The sequence below is a fragment of the Leptinotarsa decemlineata genome, unplaced genomic scaffold (assembly GCF_025532065.1).
Source record: "Leptinotarsa decemlineata unplaced genomic scaffold, Ldec_3_MD MMD2_tig00000199_RagTag_RagTag, whole genome shotgun sequence".
Lineage (NCBI taxonomy): Eukaryota > Metazoa > Arthropoda > Insecta > Coleoptera > Chrysomelidae > Leptinotarsa > Leptinotarsa decemlineata.
In genome coordinates, this window is record NW_027412544.1 from 10,152,283 (window position 1) to 10,174,169 (window position 21,887).

At 33.7% G+C, this 21,887-nt stretch overlaps 1 protein-coding gene and 1 long non-coding RNA gene across 4 annotated transcripts in view; one reads left to right on the top strand and one right to left on the bottom strand.

The window, feature by feature from the left end:
- The window catches only part of Dad (Daughters against dpp), a 99,132-nt gene that overhangs the window by 50,826 nt on the left and 26,419 nt on the right, over positions 1–21,887 (bottom strand). The window contains exon 2 of the mRNA XM_023174708.2: positions 18,891–18,944. Coding sequence (XP_023030476.1) covers positions 18,891–18,944 — 54 coding nt within the window. The remainder of the gene's footprint in view (positions 1–18,890; positions 18,945–21,887) is intronic.
- Positions 1–21,887, top strand: part of LOC111518293 (uncharacterized) — a 133,660-nt gene that overhangs the window by 17,986 nt on the left and 93,787 nt on the right. Inside the window, exon 3 of one of the 3 annotated variants that reach the window (XR_002723941.2) lies at positions 1,955–2,170. The exons of the other annotated variants lie outside the window; for them this stretch is intronic. This is a non-coding gene — a long non-coding RNA (uncharacterized lncRNA). The remainder of the gene's footprint in view (positions 1–1,954; positions 2,171–21,887) is intronic. 3 annotated transcript variants of the gene reach the window in all.

Genomic DNA, 21,887 nt, shown 5'->3' on the forward strand with positions numbered 1-21,887 from the left:
TCCTCACTTTTCATTTCGGGCGGATATTGTTTTTCAAAGAATTATAAACATTCATAACAATTGTTTTTTCATTTATATTTAATGCTGACGGTTCCCAAACAACTAGCTTTCATGTTGTATATCTTTTTATTCAACGCGCTCTCGAAGTAAACTGAAGAATATCACTAAGACTAAGACTAACTAACCCCTCTACCATGGCCTTTTAACTCCTAATAGAGAATAATGTAATATTTTCTTCTTATTGAAAAAGCCAAGTCAGCCCTATTGATGGGTGCAGTGTGTCTGTTGACGGTATAATTAAAAGATATATCTATTTATACCGCCTAAATACTTATTTGTTGAAGAATATTTTTCAGATATTTCAGATATTTTTCTCGAGATAATTTATCTGGTTGAAGCTGGGATCATTCTGCAACCGTGTTAGGAATCACAATTAAAAGGTAAGGACGTCAGTCCTTAGCTCGCACAAGTTTCTCAACTTCTGAGAGTTGTCGTTCGTATGGGGGCGACAGCTGATTAACGGAAAAACAGATTTTGAACAGATTTTTTCAAACATATGTAGATATACTGCTGTAGTTTCTCTCATTTCTGGACAGGCTGTAGCGACCTAAAGGCTTCGCACGGGTGGCAGGAAAGTTTCACATCAGTTCGTAACTAATGATAATAACCGTTGATAGAATTTACTAAAAAATCGTGTTTACATCTACCGATTTTAGTTTTAAAATGGATAAGTAGCTATATCTACCTAAAGACAACACAAAACATGTGACCTTAACCTTCTAAGTGTTTCTTTACGTAAAACAAAACTGAAAAAATTCGCAAGCTTTCTTTGTTACGCGTACCGTTTCGGCTCGTGAGGCAGCTTGAATTTATTTCCTCGCGCGTTAGTTTTAATTTTGCAATACTTACTTGAATTTTGTGGTAGTTTTCCAATTACCATATGACCATTATTTCAAACATTAAAATGGGTAGAGTGAGTTATCCTTAACAGACAGACCGTTACACGTACAGAAAAAAACATATGTAAAATTTGAAAGAGCGAGATTATGGAAATGTATATGTATAGGCACCTCATGAGGAATAAAGTGGATTAAAATTTTAAATCACGTCATTGCGAATTCATTTCTCGAAAATATAACTAGTTTCCTGGTTGAGATGAACGTCACAGTATCGCACGAATTATTTCATGGCAGTTTAACAATAATAAAGTAATATCGTAAATAATAGACAACGTTGATGATGGCAATCGATCAAACTATAATGTAAGAATGTTGAAAACAATTACCAATTATAAACACAATAATAAAGTCGAAAGGCATGATTTACCAAGGCGAGGGATCGATAAGCAATAGAAATTAACATTATTACATACTGCGTATAAGAACAATCCATACTGGACATTTCTACATCAACTTCGGTTGAAATTTTTTATATTTTTTTTTCAAATAAGACAGAACTGAAAGTACATATATCTTTGTGAGGTGACTTATTACTACAGGAAAAAAAATTATCACCTCTTTTGGCTTTTCACTACTTTTATTGTTCCAATATCAACATATAATATTGAAATGGAGTTTCTATAATTTATAATCGCATAATAAAGTATTTTTCAATAGGTCGGTTGATTTTTGTTCACATTTGTGAAATTCGTTGTAGTACAGGTTGAGAACAACCTGTACTACAGGTAGTCGGGAGGTTCGACGTGGGTGAGGTTCGGCCGATGTGTGAGTTGATGGTTCAAGCCCCAGGCTGAACGCTCGATTTGCACTTGCTATCGTCCAACTCATGTTAGGAATCACACGTTGAAAGGTAAGACCTTGTTAGTCTTTAGCTCGCGCAAGTTTCGACTTCGGAGGGTTGTCGTTCGTAGGGGTGCGACAGCTGGTTAACGGAAAAAACATATTTTAAACATATTTAAACAAAACAACATCTAATATTGCACATTCGGTTTCAGATAGTCCTGGAATATGAGGAATATAGAGGTCAGGTGTAAAACCTTTCAGTGAATATTGAATTGGTAATTGCTGAATTATTGACTGTTCAACTGATGTTGGTTTTATTTATGCGACTATTCATTTCTTACCAAATTAGAATATATTTTAAATGTTGCAAGTGGAAAAACTAAATGTTATGGATTGAACCATGGCTGTTGTGAACATCTGGTAAAAAGGTATGCACATTTAAATCTCATAATTAACCGTAATTCTTATCGAAAAATATAATTCAAGGATAGACTTGACAGATTGAAAGACCGTATTAACATCATAATAACAAAAAAACATTCCCATTCTTTAACCTAAATCTTCCGGAGTATACCCCTGCTATATAATACTGAATCCGCAAACATGTTAATGAATCACATTGATATATTGAAAAACTTGCACTCCGGCAATTGAAAATAAGTTGTTACACACTGAGTTCAAGTTTTAATTGGCAAATAAATAAAACAGCTTTACGGCAAAAGAGCCGAGAGCTGAAAGCCATCGAGCGTAGATGAGAAAGCAACAAGTGTTCGCGAAGTTTTGTAACGTATGTGTATATTCTGGAGCAGCTTCGAAAGCTCGAATGATAAATCTGGATTGAAAGAGGATGTGACCGACCATTCATATTCACGCTAGTGTGACAAGGCTGTTTTATGTTCTTGGGCAATATTATTCTTTCGTATCGAGATGATGAAAAGTATGCTACAAAGCAACGCAATTTCTTCGCACTGTAGTTTTTGAGTTGGCATTATAAAATATGCCAGTGAACGTAGAAAATATTTCTTTCGTCATTGTTTTCTCGTTTATGTACATTGAGAAATACTAAATAAAAAAACGAATATTTATTTATTTATTTATTCATCACTCAAACAGGCCTACGATGCCTTATAACATGAATGAAAAAAAATTAAATATAAATTTGAATTGATACATTTGTATGGCTTACAGTCTAATATCTAATACATGCTCAATTGAAGTTTCTTATGTACTGTGTAATGAATTTTTTTAAAGCGCTCAATAAAACTGTCTAATCTATATCCATTGATAAATTGAATGAATTTGCTAGTCGCAATATGATTATGAGCGATGACCTAACAGTAGTACAAACTGGGGGTATATGGAATGCAAGAGAATTTCTCATTCTTCTTGCTGGCACATTAAATGATATCCGTGTAAGAAGGTCAGAAGAGTTGACTTCATGATTCAGTATTTCGAATAGAAATATTAATATATTTTGGTTTCTTCTATTGTCCAGAGACAATATTCTGAATGCATTTCTTAATGTGTTGTTCTAACTATTTTGTAGTCAGGATAGATACGATATTTTTTGTAGTACAAAAATCTCATTTTTTAAAAAAAATTTCTACTTCGAAAAGTGTAGTTTGATATTCTCCTAACCAAATATCTGATCCGGATTCAAGTTTCGATCTGACTAGTGTGTAGTACAAAATCTTTAGAGCTTCTATATCGGAAAAATATGAGATTTGTCTTACTATGAAGCTTAACATACGGTTTGCTGATTTAATTATATATTTTATATTGTTTGAAAAGGATAGTCTATCATCATATGTAATACCCAGGTCTTTCATTCCATAACGCTTTTTAGACCCTGTCCTTGCATCATGTAAACAAACGTTATCGGATCTCTTAACCTTGTTATTTTCATAACACTGCATTTTTTCAGATTGAAGAATAGATTATTTTTACAACTCCTCTCGCAAACATATTGCAAGCCCTTCTGCAACATAACATACTCTCTGACAGTTTCAATTTTTTAAAAAAATTTGAGATCATCTGCAAATAATAAACAGCTTGAGTACTTAAGAACTGAGGGCAAGTCATTGATAAACACAACAAAGAGTAAGAGTCCTAAATTGGAACCTTGTTGTATTCCAGAATTAATTTTATATTTCCCCGAGGTATTTTCATTATGCTTGTTCACTAAAAATCTTATTTTCAAGAAAACATTTTGAGTGTGTTATCAGAGAGTCCAAACTCATTCAACTTTGTTAATAGTACATCGTGATTAACTTTGTCATAAGCCTTTTTAAAATCAGTAAATATTACATAGAATTGTGACTTACTCTCGAGTGTTTCACACCCTGTACAAACAAAGCTAAATAAATTTGTACCAACATATTTTTTTGAAACAAACCCATGAGGCCTGAAATTTTTGAAGTCCATCTTGTCACCTTATTAGAAAGTGGGAGGAACTACATCTGTTTACCATATCAGTAATCCCAATACAAAAGAGGAGTAATTGAAAGAAATACGGTTTTACGAAAAATCAAATAAATTGAAAAATATCAAAACCTGGAATGTATTCAATAAGTGTAAGTGGATCTGATTGATTTAGTTAGTATATCTTGAAAACAAAATGTTTTCAAGTACCGTATTCTCAAATTTCAATGACCTTGACGGTATTATAATTCCAGTAAAAAATCAATTGTTAGCTTAGTACATTAAGTAATAATTTTAATGATCTGCTCACTCGAAGCTAATAAAGTAATATACCGTTGATTTGCAAGCATATATAATCATTTCTAATACTGAAAGATTTATTGACATTTTACAGACGTACATATGTTGAATTGTCTAATTACGAGTATTCAGACTTATCTACGATCATAAAATTAACAAAACATAGACAAACCAATATTATGGCGGTTGAAACCTTTCTACTATATTATAATTGAATTCATAACTATATAATTCAAAATAACACAGTGTTTTTTCACAGCTTTTCAGCTTTCTCCGACTCTTTTTTTACGAATTTTCAGCTTTCTCTGAATCTTTTTTTCTCAGTAGCCACTGATGAATTTCTCTTGGATTCCTTTACCATCAGTACTGGTGTTCCCCAACAATTTTCTATTTCATTTAGTGTTATGATAAAAACTTATATTTTCATTCGCTGACAATCACAAACTTCCAAAACAGAAAATGTCTCAATGAAGATTTTGAAGGAATTTTTATCGTGGACTCACAATGTCAACGTAATGTTTAGATATCCTAGGCTTCAGTTTTCTGAAGGAGGTAAATTTGGTGGCACACAATTTTGCTGGCTGCTGATGAACCATCCAGTCTTCCATATTTTCAGAGATTCATATCATTGAAATAATAATTGTTTTGAGCACGTTTTATTCAAAACTATATTGTGATCATCCGAAGGCAAAATGGGATATTTATAACAAAAAAAATGTATTCTGAAGAAAAAATGATTTAGTCAATTAATTCAGCAAAAATATGTTTGAACTCCAGCTGCTGACATTGAGTCTTTCAATAATTTGAAATCTAGTTATTGACATAAATATTTTATAATGAGAAATGACACAGAAAAATTGAAAGTACAAAATTATGATGCTTAATTCACCCACGATATGTCTGAGTGATTGTTAAAATAAAAATGTTAAATAATTTAACATTTTCATTGAAATTGCTTCAAAATCATCATCAGAGAGGAATTTTACCAAGACGCTTTGGATGTTTTGGAATCTCTTGTTCTCTTTTATTTGTCTTCCATTTCTTATTTTCTCATTTTTCTTTTTTATATTTTATCCCTTCAAGCAAAAGAAGTAACTATATACTGAAGGTGTTTCCTGTTTAGTTCGTTGTTTTGTTGAAGTGTTAGGACCTGGTCAATAAGGGCCTATCTAATTTATGTTGGAATATTTTTCAAAGAGGTGGACTAATTCAAGAACTATTCTTCAACAATATTGTTTTTGGTATTGTCTTCGGCGGTATTGTCTTTGTGCTTGAATTTTTCAAATCCATTGACAGAGAAAATCAATTTTATTCTAAGTACTAGTAGTCTTCCAAATATTGAATGAAGTTGTACATCTCCGATCTGATCATGAAAAATATTTTCTGACCAACAAGATTCAAATATCGTTGTTTTCTTGGGTGTTCTGGGTCCTAATCATTTCAAAAACATATCAGATGGAGGATTTAAACTGGTAAGAGGTTAAACACGTTGAAAAATAATTGATTTAATTTAAATCCCATTCCAATTTGTAATATTCGAGCAAAGCAATCGTACCAACGCGAATTTTAACCTCAATTTTGTCAATTGCACACTAAATTATCGAACAGCTCCGACAAAAATTCATCTTTTCCCTGGAAAAAAGTTAATTTGTACGGAAAAAAGTATCAAGCAAGGTGAAACAATATGTAACGGTGCCGTGGTAAATAAAATATTATGTATCCGGATCGTTTTTTGGTGCAAAACAAAGGTGCAATAAGACCTTCTTTTGATCATTGGAGGCCTATATTTTGAAATGAAGGGAAAGCGTCGTGTTTTGACTTCAGAATCGTGTCCTGCTCATCATTTCAGGTGAATACAAATACATTTAAAAAAATATTTTACTTGCAATATTCTGAATATTTTCCTTACTGTTTAACAATTATTCAAATTCTTCACGTTATTTCTTGATTAATCTTAGATGATTGACACTAAGGTCAATTTTTCATAAAGTGATAGCTGTCTTTCACATTGATTTTTGTGATGTAAAAGAGGCATTTAAAATTGAAGTGGGTGAAGAAAATTGCCTCAATTATGCCAAACTTACTTTATGATTGTTTTGAGAATTACAACCACAAATCATAAAATCTTGAATTTTCTGCAACACTTTTAAGATATCGCTGTTGTCGAACTTTTCATTCTCATTCAATGATAATCATTTCTGAGACAAATTTAGAAAAACAAAAACACGGTTTTAAAAATCGTCGCAGATAAACTTCCGCAGGAAGCCTTTAACCTCAAAGCCAGGAAACAATGACTCCAAAACTGCGGTCCCATAACAAAATATCCTCTCTTCGATACCGTTACATCAAATGTGATTCACGCTCTCTGGAAAACGGAACAGGTGTATAGTAGGTCATACGTACTGGATGGTAGTGTGTTCATGGGTCACTCGAGTCGATGTACGACAATGCTGGGCTGGGCCACTCCTTTTCGAGATACCACACGATTAATACACCAATACGTGTATTGTTATTTTGTTTCGATTTGATACAGTGGGTAGTGAGAAGGTAACTGTCTTTGTCACACTTTCATTCATTAAAACATACAGAGGTGTTACGTAACATTTGAGGAACAGGTGTTCCGTAAGTTTGTTTCGATGTGGTGTATAATTGGTGGGAGACGTGTTCATCATTTAAAAATAGAAAAATGTTATTAATATAAATGATATACTGCGTAATTAAACTAGACCTGGTCTGCTTTGAGAAAACCTTGGGTACTTTGAAAATGGCAAATGCGAATTTTTCTCTATAAAAACAGTTTGAGTATATTCAATAATATGCAAATAAAGAAGGGTTCACACTAGCATCTGGCGCTTGCTTGTTTAACTTGTATCCAACTTACAGACAAACTTAAAATGCGTGAAAGTTGCATTTGCAAGAGGATTTGTATGCTCATTTAATTTGCGAAAGCAATATCTGTTTTGACGAAAGTTCCACTTCAGCGTAAGCGGTACTTTCCTGTGTAAACTTGTAACAACCACCGCTTGCAGCCAGGAAGTGAAGCATGTGGTGTCTCTTCAACCTTTAGGTTTTGCCTTTGTTTATGAAGAACAATTTTCATAAGGTAGTTTGGTGTATCATGAGTGATTCAGCAATAAATAAACTCCTCAATCAATGTGACAAAGAAGTCACATCAAAGTCGTTGTTTTGTATGGATGTGTGACTTGATTATTTAATTTGTCTTCAAACTGCATTTTCATGAGTCGGAGAAGGTTCCTGTAGCTATCTGCGTTTTCCCTGACCATTGTTTTATAGTCTCAGTTCCTCAAACTTACAGAGGAGATTGATGTCGAGTTTACGACTCCACTTCTTCGATTGGCGACTTGTTTAACTTGTTTATTTTGTGGAAATTCATGTTCACTGACTCCAACTGACCTCCCTGTAAATTTAGTTCAGGAGCGAGTCTACAGAGGAGATGAATGTCGAGTTTACGACTTCAACTGACCTCCCAGTGAATTTAATTCAGGAGCGAGTCTACAGAGGAGATGGTTGTCGAGTTTACGAACTCCCAACTGACCTCCTTGTAAATTTAGTTCAGGAGCGAGAGCTTCTCAACTCCCCATCTCCTGATCCAATAACTGAATCTTAAAAAAAAGGATCGGTGGTGCAGCCAGGAAACGACTGAGTCGTCTCTTCAAGAGCGGGGTATCTTATAAAACCGCCTTGCACCAAATTCTTGAGCGGCGTACGCCGCTTATAAGGGTATTTTAAGTTATTCAAGTAGTATTATAGTCATTTTTCAAATTCGAATTGAGAATAATATATTTAACTAGGTGAGAAGATTTGTAAAGAACGCGAATCTAGTAGGCGGGACCATATGAAAATTCAGAAAGAACATGGTGAGAGTAGTGTTAATTTATAAAATTTCTATATGAATGAGTACCGTATTTTCACATTTAACTTGCATTTACTGCAAATGCCTTAAATCTATAACCACCGAAAAATTGTCAGCGATACGAAGACAATTGCAAGCCATAAATCCTAACGGATGAGAAAAATATTTCAAGAAAGGTGAGAATAATTGAAATCTACTCTTCAGTAGTTCAAGGAGTGAAGATGGTGCTTTACATAGATGGGTTTAGTTTTCCTACTCTCGTAATTCAAGATAATATTATATGGTTTGCCAGGAAAAGATTATAAGGATATTTTAAGTTCTTTAAGTAGTATTATAGTTATTTTTCAAATTGGAATTGAGAATAATATATTTAACTAGGTTAACAAATATAAGTAAGATAATTTTGATACGAAAACTCGAATTAAACGTGTTGGTATTTGGTAAAAGTTCCACTTGTCGACATAGATCATATGCGACACATCATATGTATATTTCGTTAAATATATTCAACACATAGTTAGCAAATGAAGAAAACATTGATTAATTTTTATATTACCCTACAGAACCTCATTCCGACATTTCATCTGGTCGCGGAAATCGAACAGGTTTTGAAATACCAGAACTGATATTTTATTTCTCATTATCATAATCATCGACTTACAGCCAATTGCTGGTATCATCTATTGGCGCTACACCTCGGGGTTTATATTCAATAATATGAGGCTCAATGGTGCGTGATGATATAATGAAAATGATTCATGGAGTGCCGATTAACCTTATGTTCTCAAAACTAACTATATTATGCTGATATCATGATTGACACCAGTTTAGTATGCACGTCATAAAAATAAATAATGACGAGATGTACTGGTAATTTTGATGTCTTATGAAGAAGAGTGGAAGAACAACTCAGTAATACTTGTACTAACTGAGTTGAACTTCGCCTTTTGTTATATCAGCAACTAGCTCTGTAATTAATGTAAATATTTGTATGTAACTACAGCTGGGAAACAATAAAGACGATTATTATTATTATTAGGTTCCACTTATGTTCTTGTTCATTCTTGGAAAATCGTTAGCAAAAAGTGACAACATCTCTCACTACACTTTAGTATTACTTAAGGATCTATTTGGGGTGTCCGACTTTTGCCATGTATACCTCAAATTTAATCAACTATAAAATACACCTTAATGCTGATAACACCCAACTTTATTGCAGCTTTCTCCATAAATAATTGATTTTGTTTGTTCACATATAAATCAAGATTTCAAAGCTTCCATAGACACGTTTTCAAACCACTGTGTGATTCTTGATAGTAAATCTGATGTTTTTGGTTCGAAAAATAATCTCACTGCCCTGCTGCATGTTCTTGAGATAAAAATTGAATGACAACTTTCTCGCAACTGTTTTAGATGTCAATTTGATATTTGAAAAGCACATCATCACATTTCCACTACGTGCATATTTCATGCCTAAGACATGAGGTCGAAAACAATGTTCTCTTAAATTTTAATTAGGCATTTGAACCATTCTGAACTTTTGCTTGCTACTCATTTATGGAAAAGATACAAACTTCAAAATATTGGTTGGTTGAACGTGATTGTTTCTTCTGTACTTATATCAGTTTCATGAAATACTTTTGAGTAAAAAGTTACCATATCTAAATAGAAAAGTTACCCATCGCACAATAGTCTTAACCTCAATGTTGATAGGAATGAAGGACATAGTTTTAGTTATCAAGTATGCATTGCACAATTTATATAATGAGTAATTAAAAAGAGTAGATTCCAATTTATTTGAAAAAAAAAAATTATTCGAATCCCAGTGACATATTTCATTATTACTCCAATCATGACTTGATTATAGCAAAATAATTCACATTCGGCTCAGGATGAGTGAAAAAACAACAATTTATTGTTATACAAAATGAACTTCGCTTTGTGTTTTTAAATTATTATTATTATTTTACTCTGAGATTTATATCTAATTATTTTTTATCAGGGACATGAACTGAATTTATGATTCGCTGTAAAAAATCATCTCATATAGACCGTCCAGGCTTGTTACCAACATGAATGTTTTTTTCAATGTCAAAACACAAGCACTACAGGAAAGTTCTTAAGGCGCTCTGAGAGCGGTTCCTGTGCGAAAATAGTGATTCATATTGGATTTGAATCGCTGGGGATGAAATACATTTGGAAAAACATTCTCGGGAAGTGTATTCCACATTAACGCAGTTTTTCAAATGAAAGAGTTCTTAAACAGTGAAGTTCAAGGTGTACTGAGTTGAACCTCAAAACAATGAGCAGCCATAATCCGTCTCATATTTCTGAATGTACTGCTCTTGATGGAATCAAACGTGCCAAGTCACTTGAACACTTTCCGTGAAAGTATTTATAAGACAGACAAATCCCCAACCTATCAAGGTTGCAAGTGATGTTCGCGTCTACAATCAGGTGGATGGTTTTTTTCTGAGTGGAATCCAGCAGCTTCAGGATATGTGTAGGGGCGAAGCTCCTTACATGAGAAAAATACTCCAAAGAATGTCTGATCTGAGCTTTATAAAGCTCCAAAAGTTTGCTGAGGTGTGTACAGTTTTCTGGTTCGGAACAGTGTTCCAAGTTTTAGAGAAGCAGCCTTTGCAATTTCAGTGACATATTGGTGTCCATTTTAACCCCCAACAAACTTGACGAACCAGAAAGCGGAATTGTCTGTCCTGACATTATTATATCCGGTTCGGATACATTTATCTTTTTGGAGTAAACCGATGCCTGGGTATTTGTGGCGTTAAATTGAACCTGGTTAGTTTCACCCCAATTCGAAATTATCTCTACGATATGCATCTTCCTGCTGCCGGTGAAGATGTGCTTCCGCAGCCGATGTCTTGTAATCCAAATGGAATGACGAGACAAGTGTGCTGTCGTCAGCAAAGCAATATATTGGATCATTCGGTTTTACCAATAAGTCATTGAAATACAATAAAAAGAGGGTTGAAGACAATATGGATCCCTGAGGAACACCAGCGTTGATGGTAAAAGTATTCGAGAGATATCCATCGACGGCCACCTGCAGGGAACTTTCTCTCAGGAAGCTGGAGAGCCAGCCATACACAAAAACGATCCGACAAGGTATATCGTCGAAGTTTGGCAAGCAAACCCCAATACCACACACTGTCAAAGGCCTTAGAAATATCAAGCGCAACAGCTCTTAACTCTCCATGTTTCTCGGTTGCGTTATTTCAAATATGGGTAACATACGACAGGAGGCCGCCTGTTGATCTTTGTCTCCCAAAAGCAATATTGATGATCGCTCAAGATGTTGAAGCCTTCCAAATATTTGAGGATATGGTGGTTTACGGCTTTTTTCATGATTTTTGATATCACTGATATCAAAGCGACTGGTCTATAGTTATTTGGAAGAATTTTCTTGCATTTTTGGGAGTAGGCTGAACGCGAGCAATCTTCTAACAAGACGAAAAAACCCCTTCTTTATAAGACAGGCTTAAAAAGTCTACAAAATACTGGTGTGAGTTCATTTGCGCACTTTTTAAGTATGATAGCGGGTACTTCGTCACGAGCAAGACGCCTTGTTGAGTTGTTTCAAAATTCGCTTGACTAGACGTTGCCGAGAAGTAATTTCCGTCATTGTGCATTTTAGTGTGGTGGGTGGTGCCTTTTCCAGAAAATCGACTGTGGAGTGGGACGCGAATTGTTCAGCTAGTGGATTTGCTTTTTTATGGCTGTTATTGCAATTGAATCATCCGTTTGTGTTAGTGGTGGAATTTGGGTTTTGTAAAGTTTTAATTGACAGACTCAGCTATCGACCAGAAGGATCCAGACCTGTTGGGATTGGCAAACATGTAAGGCAGAGGCAGAGTTCGGCAAAACTGCATCATTGATAATAACTTTTTTTTGAATTGATGAGTGTGAGAAACATCACTTTCCACCCACTTACGGAAAACATTATAGTCACTTATTGGAATACGCATAATTTTACTTAATATTACTCTGTTGGGCAATCCTCAGAGGTCTACTAAAGAGAGACACAGAGATCTTATCTTTTGACGTGCGATTCTTTTGCTGAGGATACTGCAAGATTTTTTTTGGACATCTTGGACTTCTGATTCAAGGCTCACGATTCAAAAGCCTTCTGCTGATGGAGAAGATTTTTCGTAATTTCACCGCATTTCCTCCATTTTCAATGGTCTCCGATTTATTTTCCTACCACATGTGGTGGTAGTACATTTTTCGTACCAGTTTTATTTGATAGCTAGTACGTATTATATGCGCATTGAACTGTCCTGAAATATGTAATGATTGTGAAACGTTAAATCATCGAGCACAGCGTATAGACTTTTACCGAGTGCATTGCGTGTATATATCGAGGCATGAGATTCTCGACCTCACTTAATGAATGCGCCGTGTATGCCACGTTGCCACGTCTTGCAAGGCCAGTTGGTCGTTTCTTTCGAGCTTTATATAGTCATCAGCGACTTTTTACTTTTTGAAGCAACCTCAAGAAGTATTTCCTGGCGCCCATATCTAGCTTTCGAATCGCCATTCGTTTCTCAACTCGGAATTCACTCCCGCAATGAAAACTATGACATGGCGAAATGAAAGAACAATAACCACTAAATTACATTCGTCGTGAATACTTCATTTACAATGGATGAGAAATAATAATAAATGTTCGACCATATGGAGCACCATTGCATTTTTTTTCGGGAAGAATTAAAATACTTCATTTGACCATGAACTTCAACATTGAAAATACAATAAAAATTATTAAAACAAAAATATTTTGATGTACGCTGTGGATTTCTAATCCCAATTGAAATGAATTGTATCGAGTATTTGATAAGACCAATGCCGCCAGGTAGCGCTGCAATACTAAAACAAAATACCTATGTCAAAATATCATTTTGTATTGAGCTTTCTATGAAATATCACGTTTATTCTCCTACAAAGTAGGTGCATGAATAGCGTTGAGTGGGCGATTATGAGACATAAGTGTTAAATATGAAAACATGTAACTTTATTATATATTAACCGGTGAAGAATGTCGTTATTGAACACTATCTTCATAATGAGCATTTAATACTTGGCCATGAGGAAGTGGATCACCATTTGAAACTTTCTAACATGAAATAACTTTTATCAGTCTTTTCAACTTCATACAGAGGGAACATAAGCTCTTTTATACCATTGTATACAAGTTAATGGTACTCAGTTCGAACATTTGATAAAGTTACATTTTCTTCGTATCAATTTTTGGTTCAATATTTTTAATAAAAACTCAATGAAGTTTTTCATTTCCTTGTGTCACTAGATTAATATTCTTTTTTATGTTTGTCACACATGGACTGTTATGGGGAGGGGTTGCTAATAAGGAAATGATTTTTAGAAAAAAATGTGTCTGTTCCCTTGAAAAATGACTTTGACGTGTTTCACGGTTTTTTACAGTTTCAATATCAATGATTTATTCAGGGTAGTTTGTTTTAACTATAATGCTCTAAATTTCGGGGTAGTTTGTGAAATGCAATAATTTGTTCTCCAGAAATAATTGGTTCTTATTTTCATACAGAATTCTTTAACAAGAAATTCTTCGAATCGCAATAAACATGAACATCTTCACTCGAGATTTGAAGTAAACAATGAAATGTTTTCTCTAACAAGCTCATCATATTCGCACGTTTACACACTTCATTGCTGCCTTCAGAACAGAACGGCAAGGTCGCAGTGAGGTAGCGAGTCTCACATTACATACGACATTTTTGCTACGTGGAAATATTATCAGACCAAGATTTTATGAGAGCATAAACATTAACGTACTTGCTTGCCTATGTCTCGACCTGGCTAAGCACGTACATTATCCAACAATGTCTTTAGAGACAAACATTGAATGATTTGAAGGACGAAAGCGTATTCGATTCATCAATTTGTTAGTGGAATCTTAGATTTTCTTAATTTAGATTTGAAATTTTAGAGGAATTTAAACATATCACTTTTGGTTATGAAGGCGCGTATCCATATGAGAGTGTAGTTGAAATATTTTCAGATTTTATACAAAAAGAAAAAACAGTGATGTTGAATGATGACTAAGTCCCATCATTTTTATTCCTTCTGCATGCATTTAACTATTTTTTTCGACAATTACTATCATCTTCAGGTACTCTTATGAATATTTTATAGGTGATTCAATGGAGGTGTTTGTGCACAAAGGCACAATGCTATATTTGTAATATTGTTTGTGTTTCATTGCCTTTGAAATTGAAAGTCCTTCTTAGATTTATACATTCAACAACACACAAATAAAGCTGACTCAAAGTTAAACACAAATCACTTAACAATACAACTTAATAATACCAATCTATTAAAAACACAGTCCCTCATCATATTTCACACAAAAGCGTTTTGCTGCAACTGCTTAAATGAGTAGATTTAAACGGCCTGCGCCATATGCGTGCGCCCGAATTGATACAGTATGACGTCATGATAGTTCGCGTCTTTAAACGCTTCTTTGAATTGGTTTTTCACCGCAAGAAACTTTTAATATTTTTTATAAACTGACTATTGATATTTCACTGCTCATATTTTGCAGTAGTTAATAGATATCATAGCGGAATAACAAAGATGAAGTTCATCTTCTGGTTACTACTCATAACTTTTTCATTTTTCACGTTTCCACCAGAAGGAAATATTATATAAGTGACTTTACATTAGAAAAAAACTCAGAAAAAAACATTGTATTGAAAAGTCACAAATACGTATTTAATTTTTTTTTGTTGTATCTCAATGAGCGTAAAAGTTCTACTAGTTTGCTAATTGGCACGATTTGGTATTTCCAATAATATCCATTCAATCAAAAATGCGCATCCATTGAAATCAGCCTGTATTGAAACTGAAATCTAATCTTTCAGATATCAGGCAGAAACATCCCAAACTCTTTTAAATTAATAACGAACGAAGGTGAAACATGTTGGCTGCAGCCCCCTTCTGCGTGAGGCGCCTCATCCTGTCGCCAGCCAGTTTTGTGATGCACGTGCCCCATTGAATTGATGTTTGCTTTTTCTTTGCCATGCTAACACTAAAATTCCCGTTAGTCACAGCTTAGCTACCCCTCCGGCGGCGCCATTCATTATGTCATCCCTCAACTAGGAAGTGGCGCCACCAGACTATTTGATTTAGTATCACCACAAAAAAAAGTCCCGGTGAATTAATTCAGTTACCAGATATTATAGAAAATATAAAAGTGGTAATTAATCATTCGTGTTCTTTCGGATATAATAGAATTAATAGAACAGAACATTGCCTTATCTCTTGTGAACAATCAATAGTGGTCTTCAAGAACTGAGTTTAGAGTTCCAAATTCACAGTGACAGTTTTCTGATGCGGCTTTGTTTTGATAATATACATAATTCAAAATAATAGTTATACAAATGATTTATTCGTACTAAAATACGCATTTTCTTAAGAAATCACATTTTTTCGACTTGCTTACGGAATAAATATTTTGTAGAAACGAATAAATTGCAGGATAAATTTTGGAAACTTGAATTAAAAAAATTGCTTCTGCATATTTTTGCATCAGCACTGCTCACTTATCTGTCCTTCGTATAAATAAAAACCCCAACTGTAACTAAATGATCAATTCAAGAAATGGAACAACCCAAAAAAAAAACAAATAATACAAAATCACTTACAAGGAGCCTCCACATAATAGTTTTGACTGAAAATCGGAATTGTCCTTAAACTGTGTCAAATATTTTTTCGACATAATTTGTTAGTGTTTGTTAATTGCGAATTATGAAAATAGGTTTATGGCTTTTGTATACAGTGCTAATTTTTTGACAGTGAGTACACGTAAAAAAAGTTTTGAATATTGAAATAGATTTGAGCAAACAAACCACATAGAATAAAAAACAAAAAACCGTGCCGAACAAAACATATAACTAACAAAAAACATATAGTTGTTATTTTTACAGTTACAGAAAATCATGAGTAGAATGCCAAGAGAATAAACAATAATTTAGAGATATCAAAATTTCTCAGCAAGTTGAAAAAATGTCTTTCTTACCATGTGTACCAAGAGTTGTTAGAAGCAGATTTCATTCAAGGCCACTGAATAACTATACTTGAGGTTTCGAAAACAATGGTTGTCCCTGTCAAAATATATTTTGATGGACACCCGGAAACTATATCAATCCTAAAGCAACACACTGTTGTCTTGGCAGACAAACTTGAATTGTTTCAAAAGTTACAACTAATCCGATTATTACAAATTAATTAGTTCATCAAAAATGCAGCTATGAATATTCATAACGAATCATTTCTGTCGAGTGTATTCGATAAACAAAGCCATTTGTTAAGATTGAAACCGTGCCTGGTGTTTCAATTTTAGCACACTTACTTTTCCTTGCTACTATCTCTAATTTATGGTATATTTGTTGACATACCCGTGTTGTGATGAATTCGTATTGTCACGCGGTATTTTTCTTGGTAACAAATTTGTTCTTAATTCAGTGTTGACATAAAGATAACTTTTGGCTGCAAAATGTGTTGTTATATTCTGGCACCTGTCTATTATATTACATAGCCATAAAAGTATATGGCAATTATACATTTTTATCTTGATTTTTCAGATACTCTATTTATCCTTATCAGTCAATTTTTGGCTCTGATCAATATATATGTCATTGAGTTCAACAACATCGACAACATACTACAACACACAATTATAGAGATGAATGTTCTCATTCGCCTGCGTTGCTGCCACTACCTGTGTTTGCAGATTACCTGTTTTGGCTCTATTACCTGAGCTGCCTCTCCTGTCTCTGTTATTATACCTGTATTGTCATGTGCTGAGTTTTGCTTCTGGCGTTGAGCGGTTTGTTTCTTTGTGTCAAGCGAAAAAATGGATCTCCATGTTGTTGGTAATCTTTGCGCAAAGAGGCTATCAAAATTGAAAACCGATCTAATAATATGAACAAGAGGTATGATGTATTCATTACAATTATAGTGTTCGTTTCGGATGTTATTATTGCTATCATTTCTTTTTCTGCTCATTAAAACATATATAATATATTTTTGATGTAGATATGTTTCAAATATTCATAACAGGTTTTCTTATTCGAAGTTCATTGCAATGAAAAAAAAATGAATAGGTGCCTAAAAATGGAAAAAATTTTTCGAAAAACTCTACGATACATAGGGAGATGTGAAAGTTGCTATTATTTTTTTATTCAACTCAGTCAACCAATTTCTAGGTCCTTAATTTAAAAGGGAATAATTCACACAATTATAATCGAATATTATCGGAACATCCAGAAATATAAAATTGAATTTAATTTCTCAGTATGAATTGAAGGTCTACGATCCAAAAACTACAACAAAAAATACAGGTCCGTATTTAAAAATTCGAAGATGAGGGTGGCACAAGTCAGATGACACCCTGTATAAAAGATTCATGGATATATTCTGAGAGCCCACATCAAGTGCCGATAGCAAAATGTGGACAGATTTTCAATATGTTTGCGAATAAAGAAGATATTTAGCAAAAAAATAATTTGGGATTTTTTGGTTTTTCCTGTATATCTCCATAACCAAAAAAGCTATATTCGCTTTCTTTACATCATTGAATAGATCTCTGAAATACACAACTTTGCCACAATTTAACCGACACTCTATCTCTTATCGTTTACGAGATCCCCAGGTACAGAAACGAATTTGAATAGCCCTGTATATGAATATAACGTCGGAAATCATGAGTACATTTCTGTTTATACTGAATTTTTATTGTTGATTGATTATAAGGTCAACTTATTTATGATTATTTTCAGAATACAGAAATATAGCATATCGTTCCAAGATCAGGTTTATTCGAAAAAGTTGGAGAAATTTCATTGACAATCTGAAAAAGGCAACCAATATTTATTTATAACTTCTTTCTGCATTATAATTTTTCAACATAGACTAGGCGACTATGAATGAAATATTGCAAATTTTGTAACATTTTTACTACCTCTCGTTAATATCGATAATTAAAGTGTCGCTGTCTATATCTTCATTGAATGTATGTCCCATGTACCTAGCGATCGTATATCTCTAACTGTCGAATACTTTGATCTGGATCTCTACAAAATATTCATTTGTTCAGTTCTTGCGATATTTGTAGAGACTATTGATTGTATATATTTTTCTTCAACATTTTCACAACAAAATACAGTTATGAAACGTTGATTCCCCCACTAGAAACGGGTTTTAAATCGTTTGTTACTTCACTAAAATCTACTATTTAAGATATATAAATTTACTTCTGCATATTCAAGTGGACAAAATGTTTCGTAAAATTTATCACCACATTTCGAACCGAAAAACTGCCTTCAATATTATGTTTCGCGAATCACAAAGTGACACACTTTTTCCAAATGTTACTCTGATGTAAGAATATTTTGAGGTGAGTTCTGATAAAAAACAAGATCCAAAATTGGGAATAAATGATGCCTCGTAGAATACGTCATAATTTTAGACCGTTTCATCTGATGAAAACTCACCTTCTGGTTTTATCCTATCTGCATTGGTTCTACTATATGGAGGTGGTGGCGATTCTGAAAATAAAATAAATTAGACATAAGCATCGAAACAATATGAATGGAATATATTTATATTAATGAATAACTTTTCCTTTAAACCAATCATTTTTTACTATTATATTAAAATGAAAATTGAAACATATTAATTGATTTTACAGAAAATTTAAAACATTTTGCCTAATTCAAGATGGAAAAGTAGGAAGATAAACCCTCCCTTTCCCAAATCTCTTCTGAAAATATACCCGTTTCAAGTTATAAAAGTTATTTAATGAAAAATAGTGTTCATATTTGAGTCGTAGTAGTTCTGTTTAAAATCTGTTTTTCCGTTAACCAGCTGTCGCATCCCTACGAACGATAACCCTCAGAAGTGGAAACTTGTGCGAGCTAAGGAATAACGAGGTCTTACCTTCTAATGTGTGATTCCTAACACGGAGTTATTACTATTATTAGCACCTGCTTATTTTGAGTTTGTTTCCTGAGAATTATTCAGGAATTCATTTTAAAATGTAGTTATAATCAAAAATTGTATTCCTTTATTTGTTGTTTATTTTGTTTTGATTTATCAAGAGTCATTCGATATTTCCTTCAGAAAAATTGGCTTGAGTAAATGTTACTCTGCCTATACTTACTGCTATTTGAAGCGTATTTTCAACCGATTCAGTTTCATGTTATCATAAAAGTCAAATAAAAAGTAAGGAGGTCATTTATTGAGATTAATTATGAGGAACAAATATCCAGAAAAGCAAATTAAATGCTGGATAAGAAATGTAAGATGTATGCCGTCAGTATGTTTACTGTTTACACACTGGTGGATCGCATCCCTACAGTGGTGTGGGAAATGATTATTAGTTGATGACGCTGGCGAATGTATCAGGGCTTCGGGATTGAGGCCGCACCACCTTAACCTTAGATGAAATGATGATAATAACAATAGATTTTTTGGAAGAAGAAAGAAAACACATTAAACATATGAACCTATTTAATGGCAGGGTTTATGACAAGATCTGAAAGTCCTTTCAATAAACACTTTGAAGCGTTTATGTAATTTTGATATCATACTGGTTGTTGCCCGCGGCTTCGCCCGTGTAGAATTTGGTAGTTGTAGTACTAATTAGTACTATGTTGCTGTATCGCTGCTGTTCCAATGTTTTGACACAATCAGAATCAACGAACTTAGGCGTGCGCAGCGTTATAGAACAGTGCTTTCAAAAAATTGTTCTACAGCGCCATCTAGTGGCGAGTTAAAGATAAATTGATAGCCTAAAAACCTTCTCTATGAAAAATTACTTATACATGTCAACTTTCATCACGATCGGTTGAGCGATGTAGAAGTTTATCGCTTACCAACCGACCAACCAACCAATCAACCCACCAACAAACATCCATTTTTATATATTAGATTTTGAGGTGGAAAGTTATCGAGTTTAACAGTCAAGTCAGAGTGACTTCCTGAAGATAGTACCACCGTTTTCCAGTTCATATATTCGTTGAATTTATATACTTTATAGCTGCAAAAAGCTGAGTGAATTTGTAGATTTCCAGCCTTTGCTTGCAGACTATTTTTTTTTCAAAATATTATTTAGTGTACACATTAACTTCTGATGAAGACGTAGTCTGCAAATTAAAACTTTCGATCGCAAAAAAACCCTCGAACAAACCCGAATTGACAGTCGAACTGTTGATAAGTCAGTGATTTCAGGTTTGATAAATATTTCTCTTCACCTTTCAAATTTTCCGCGGAGTGTTACATCCTATCTCAGATGTTGATCTACAAAAAATAATGTTTGATATTTATAATAGTCATAATATTGAATAATGTACAACACATTTTGTTTTATACAGAACATACCAGATATTTTCGTCGCGTTCCACTGAAACTAGATGCGGCCTACGGCCTCCGTAGGTAATTGTACGTCTGAAAAAGTTAGATAAGTATACTTTCCTAACCCACGGTTTTTGTCTCGTCTCGAGTGCCCACTAATTATTTTGAAGAAAACAACTCCAGTGATGAGAGGACGAATTCCCGTCTGCTGCATAGGCGGTCCGCGCCGGTCGAGAAACAGTTGAAGATAGTAGAGGCGCCATGGCCAATTTCGATGGGTGGCAAGTCGTGTCTACGTGTCTGCAGATACGAGGGGGGAAATAATTGATCGAATCGAGTATTTTCAGAGATATACCGAAATGATATTTTGGTTAAAGGTTTTGAACGCAGCATTATGCGAGTATCTTAAATATTAGCGAAAAGTACACTTATACAGACCAGCGCTCAAAATATAGTATTTCAAAATATATCTTATCAAATTGGGGGAAGTCATTATCTCGACTGATTAATATTGTTTGTATCTATTGAAAGCACTTTTTTCTCCGCAGAACAAAAATACTGATCTTGATGCGTGTTTTGCTAACCAAGTTGGCATAACCAGGAGATGACTGAAACTAAATCTCGCAGCTATGTTCCGGACAAACTTTTGTCTCACTTTCATTTTCAATTTTTTGAAAATTTGTACTAATTCGTATTCATTGGAGAATATCAAACATCAATATAATTCTGTCGAAAACCTCAACAAGAGAAATTAGCATTACAGGTATGTTCTTCAAAAATACGAAGATGTTTGTGAATATAATCAAAACGTCGTGAATATTTTTGAAATATATTTATGTTTTCTTTCAAGATTTATAATCATTTTGATTTTACTTTTCTACTTTTTTACATTTCACTAATAATATCAAATATATCAAAAATGATATGAATTTGACCTGAATTTGTTGTCATCAATTATGTTTAAAATTCTTCATTGTTTTTATGGCAATAAAAACAATTCATCATACATCCTGTTTTGTATCTTTCACTTATTATTTTACAGAATATACTCGTATACGTGCTAATATTAATGAATCATCATTACTCGATAAGTGTGAAAGTAAGTGTGATAAACCTATTATCAATACCCAAACAAC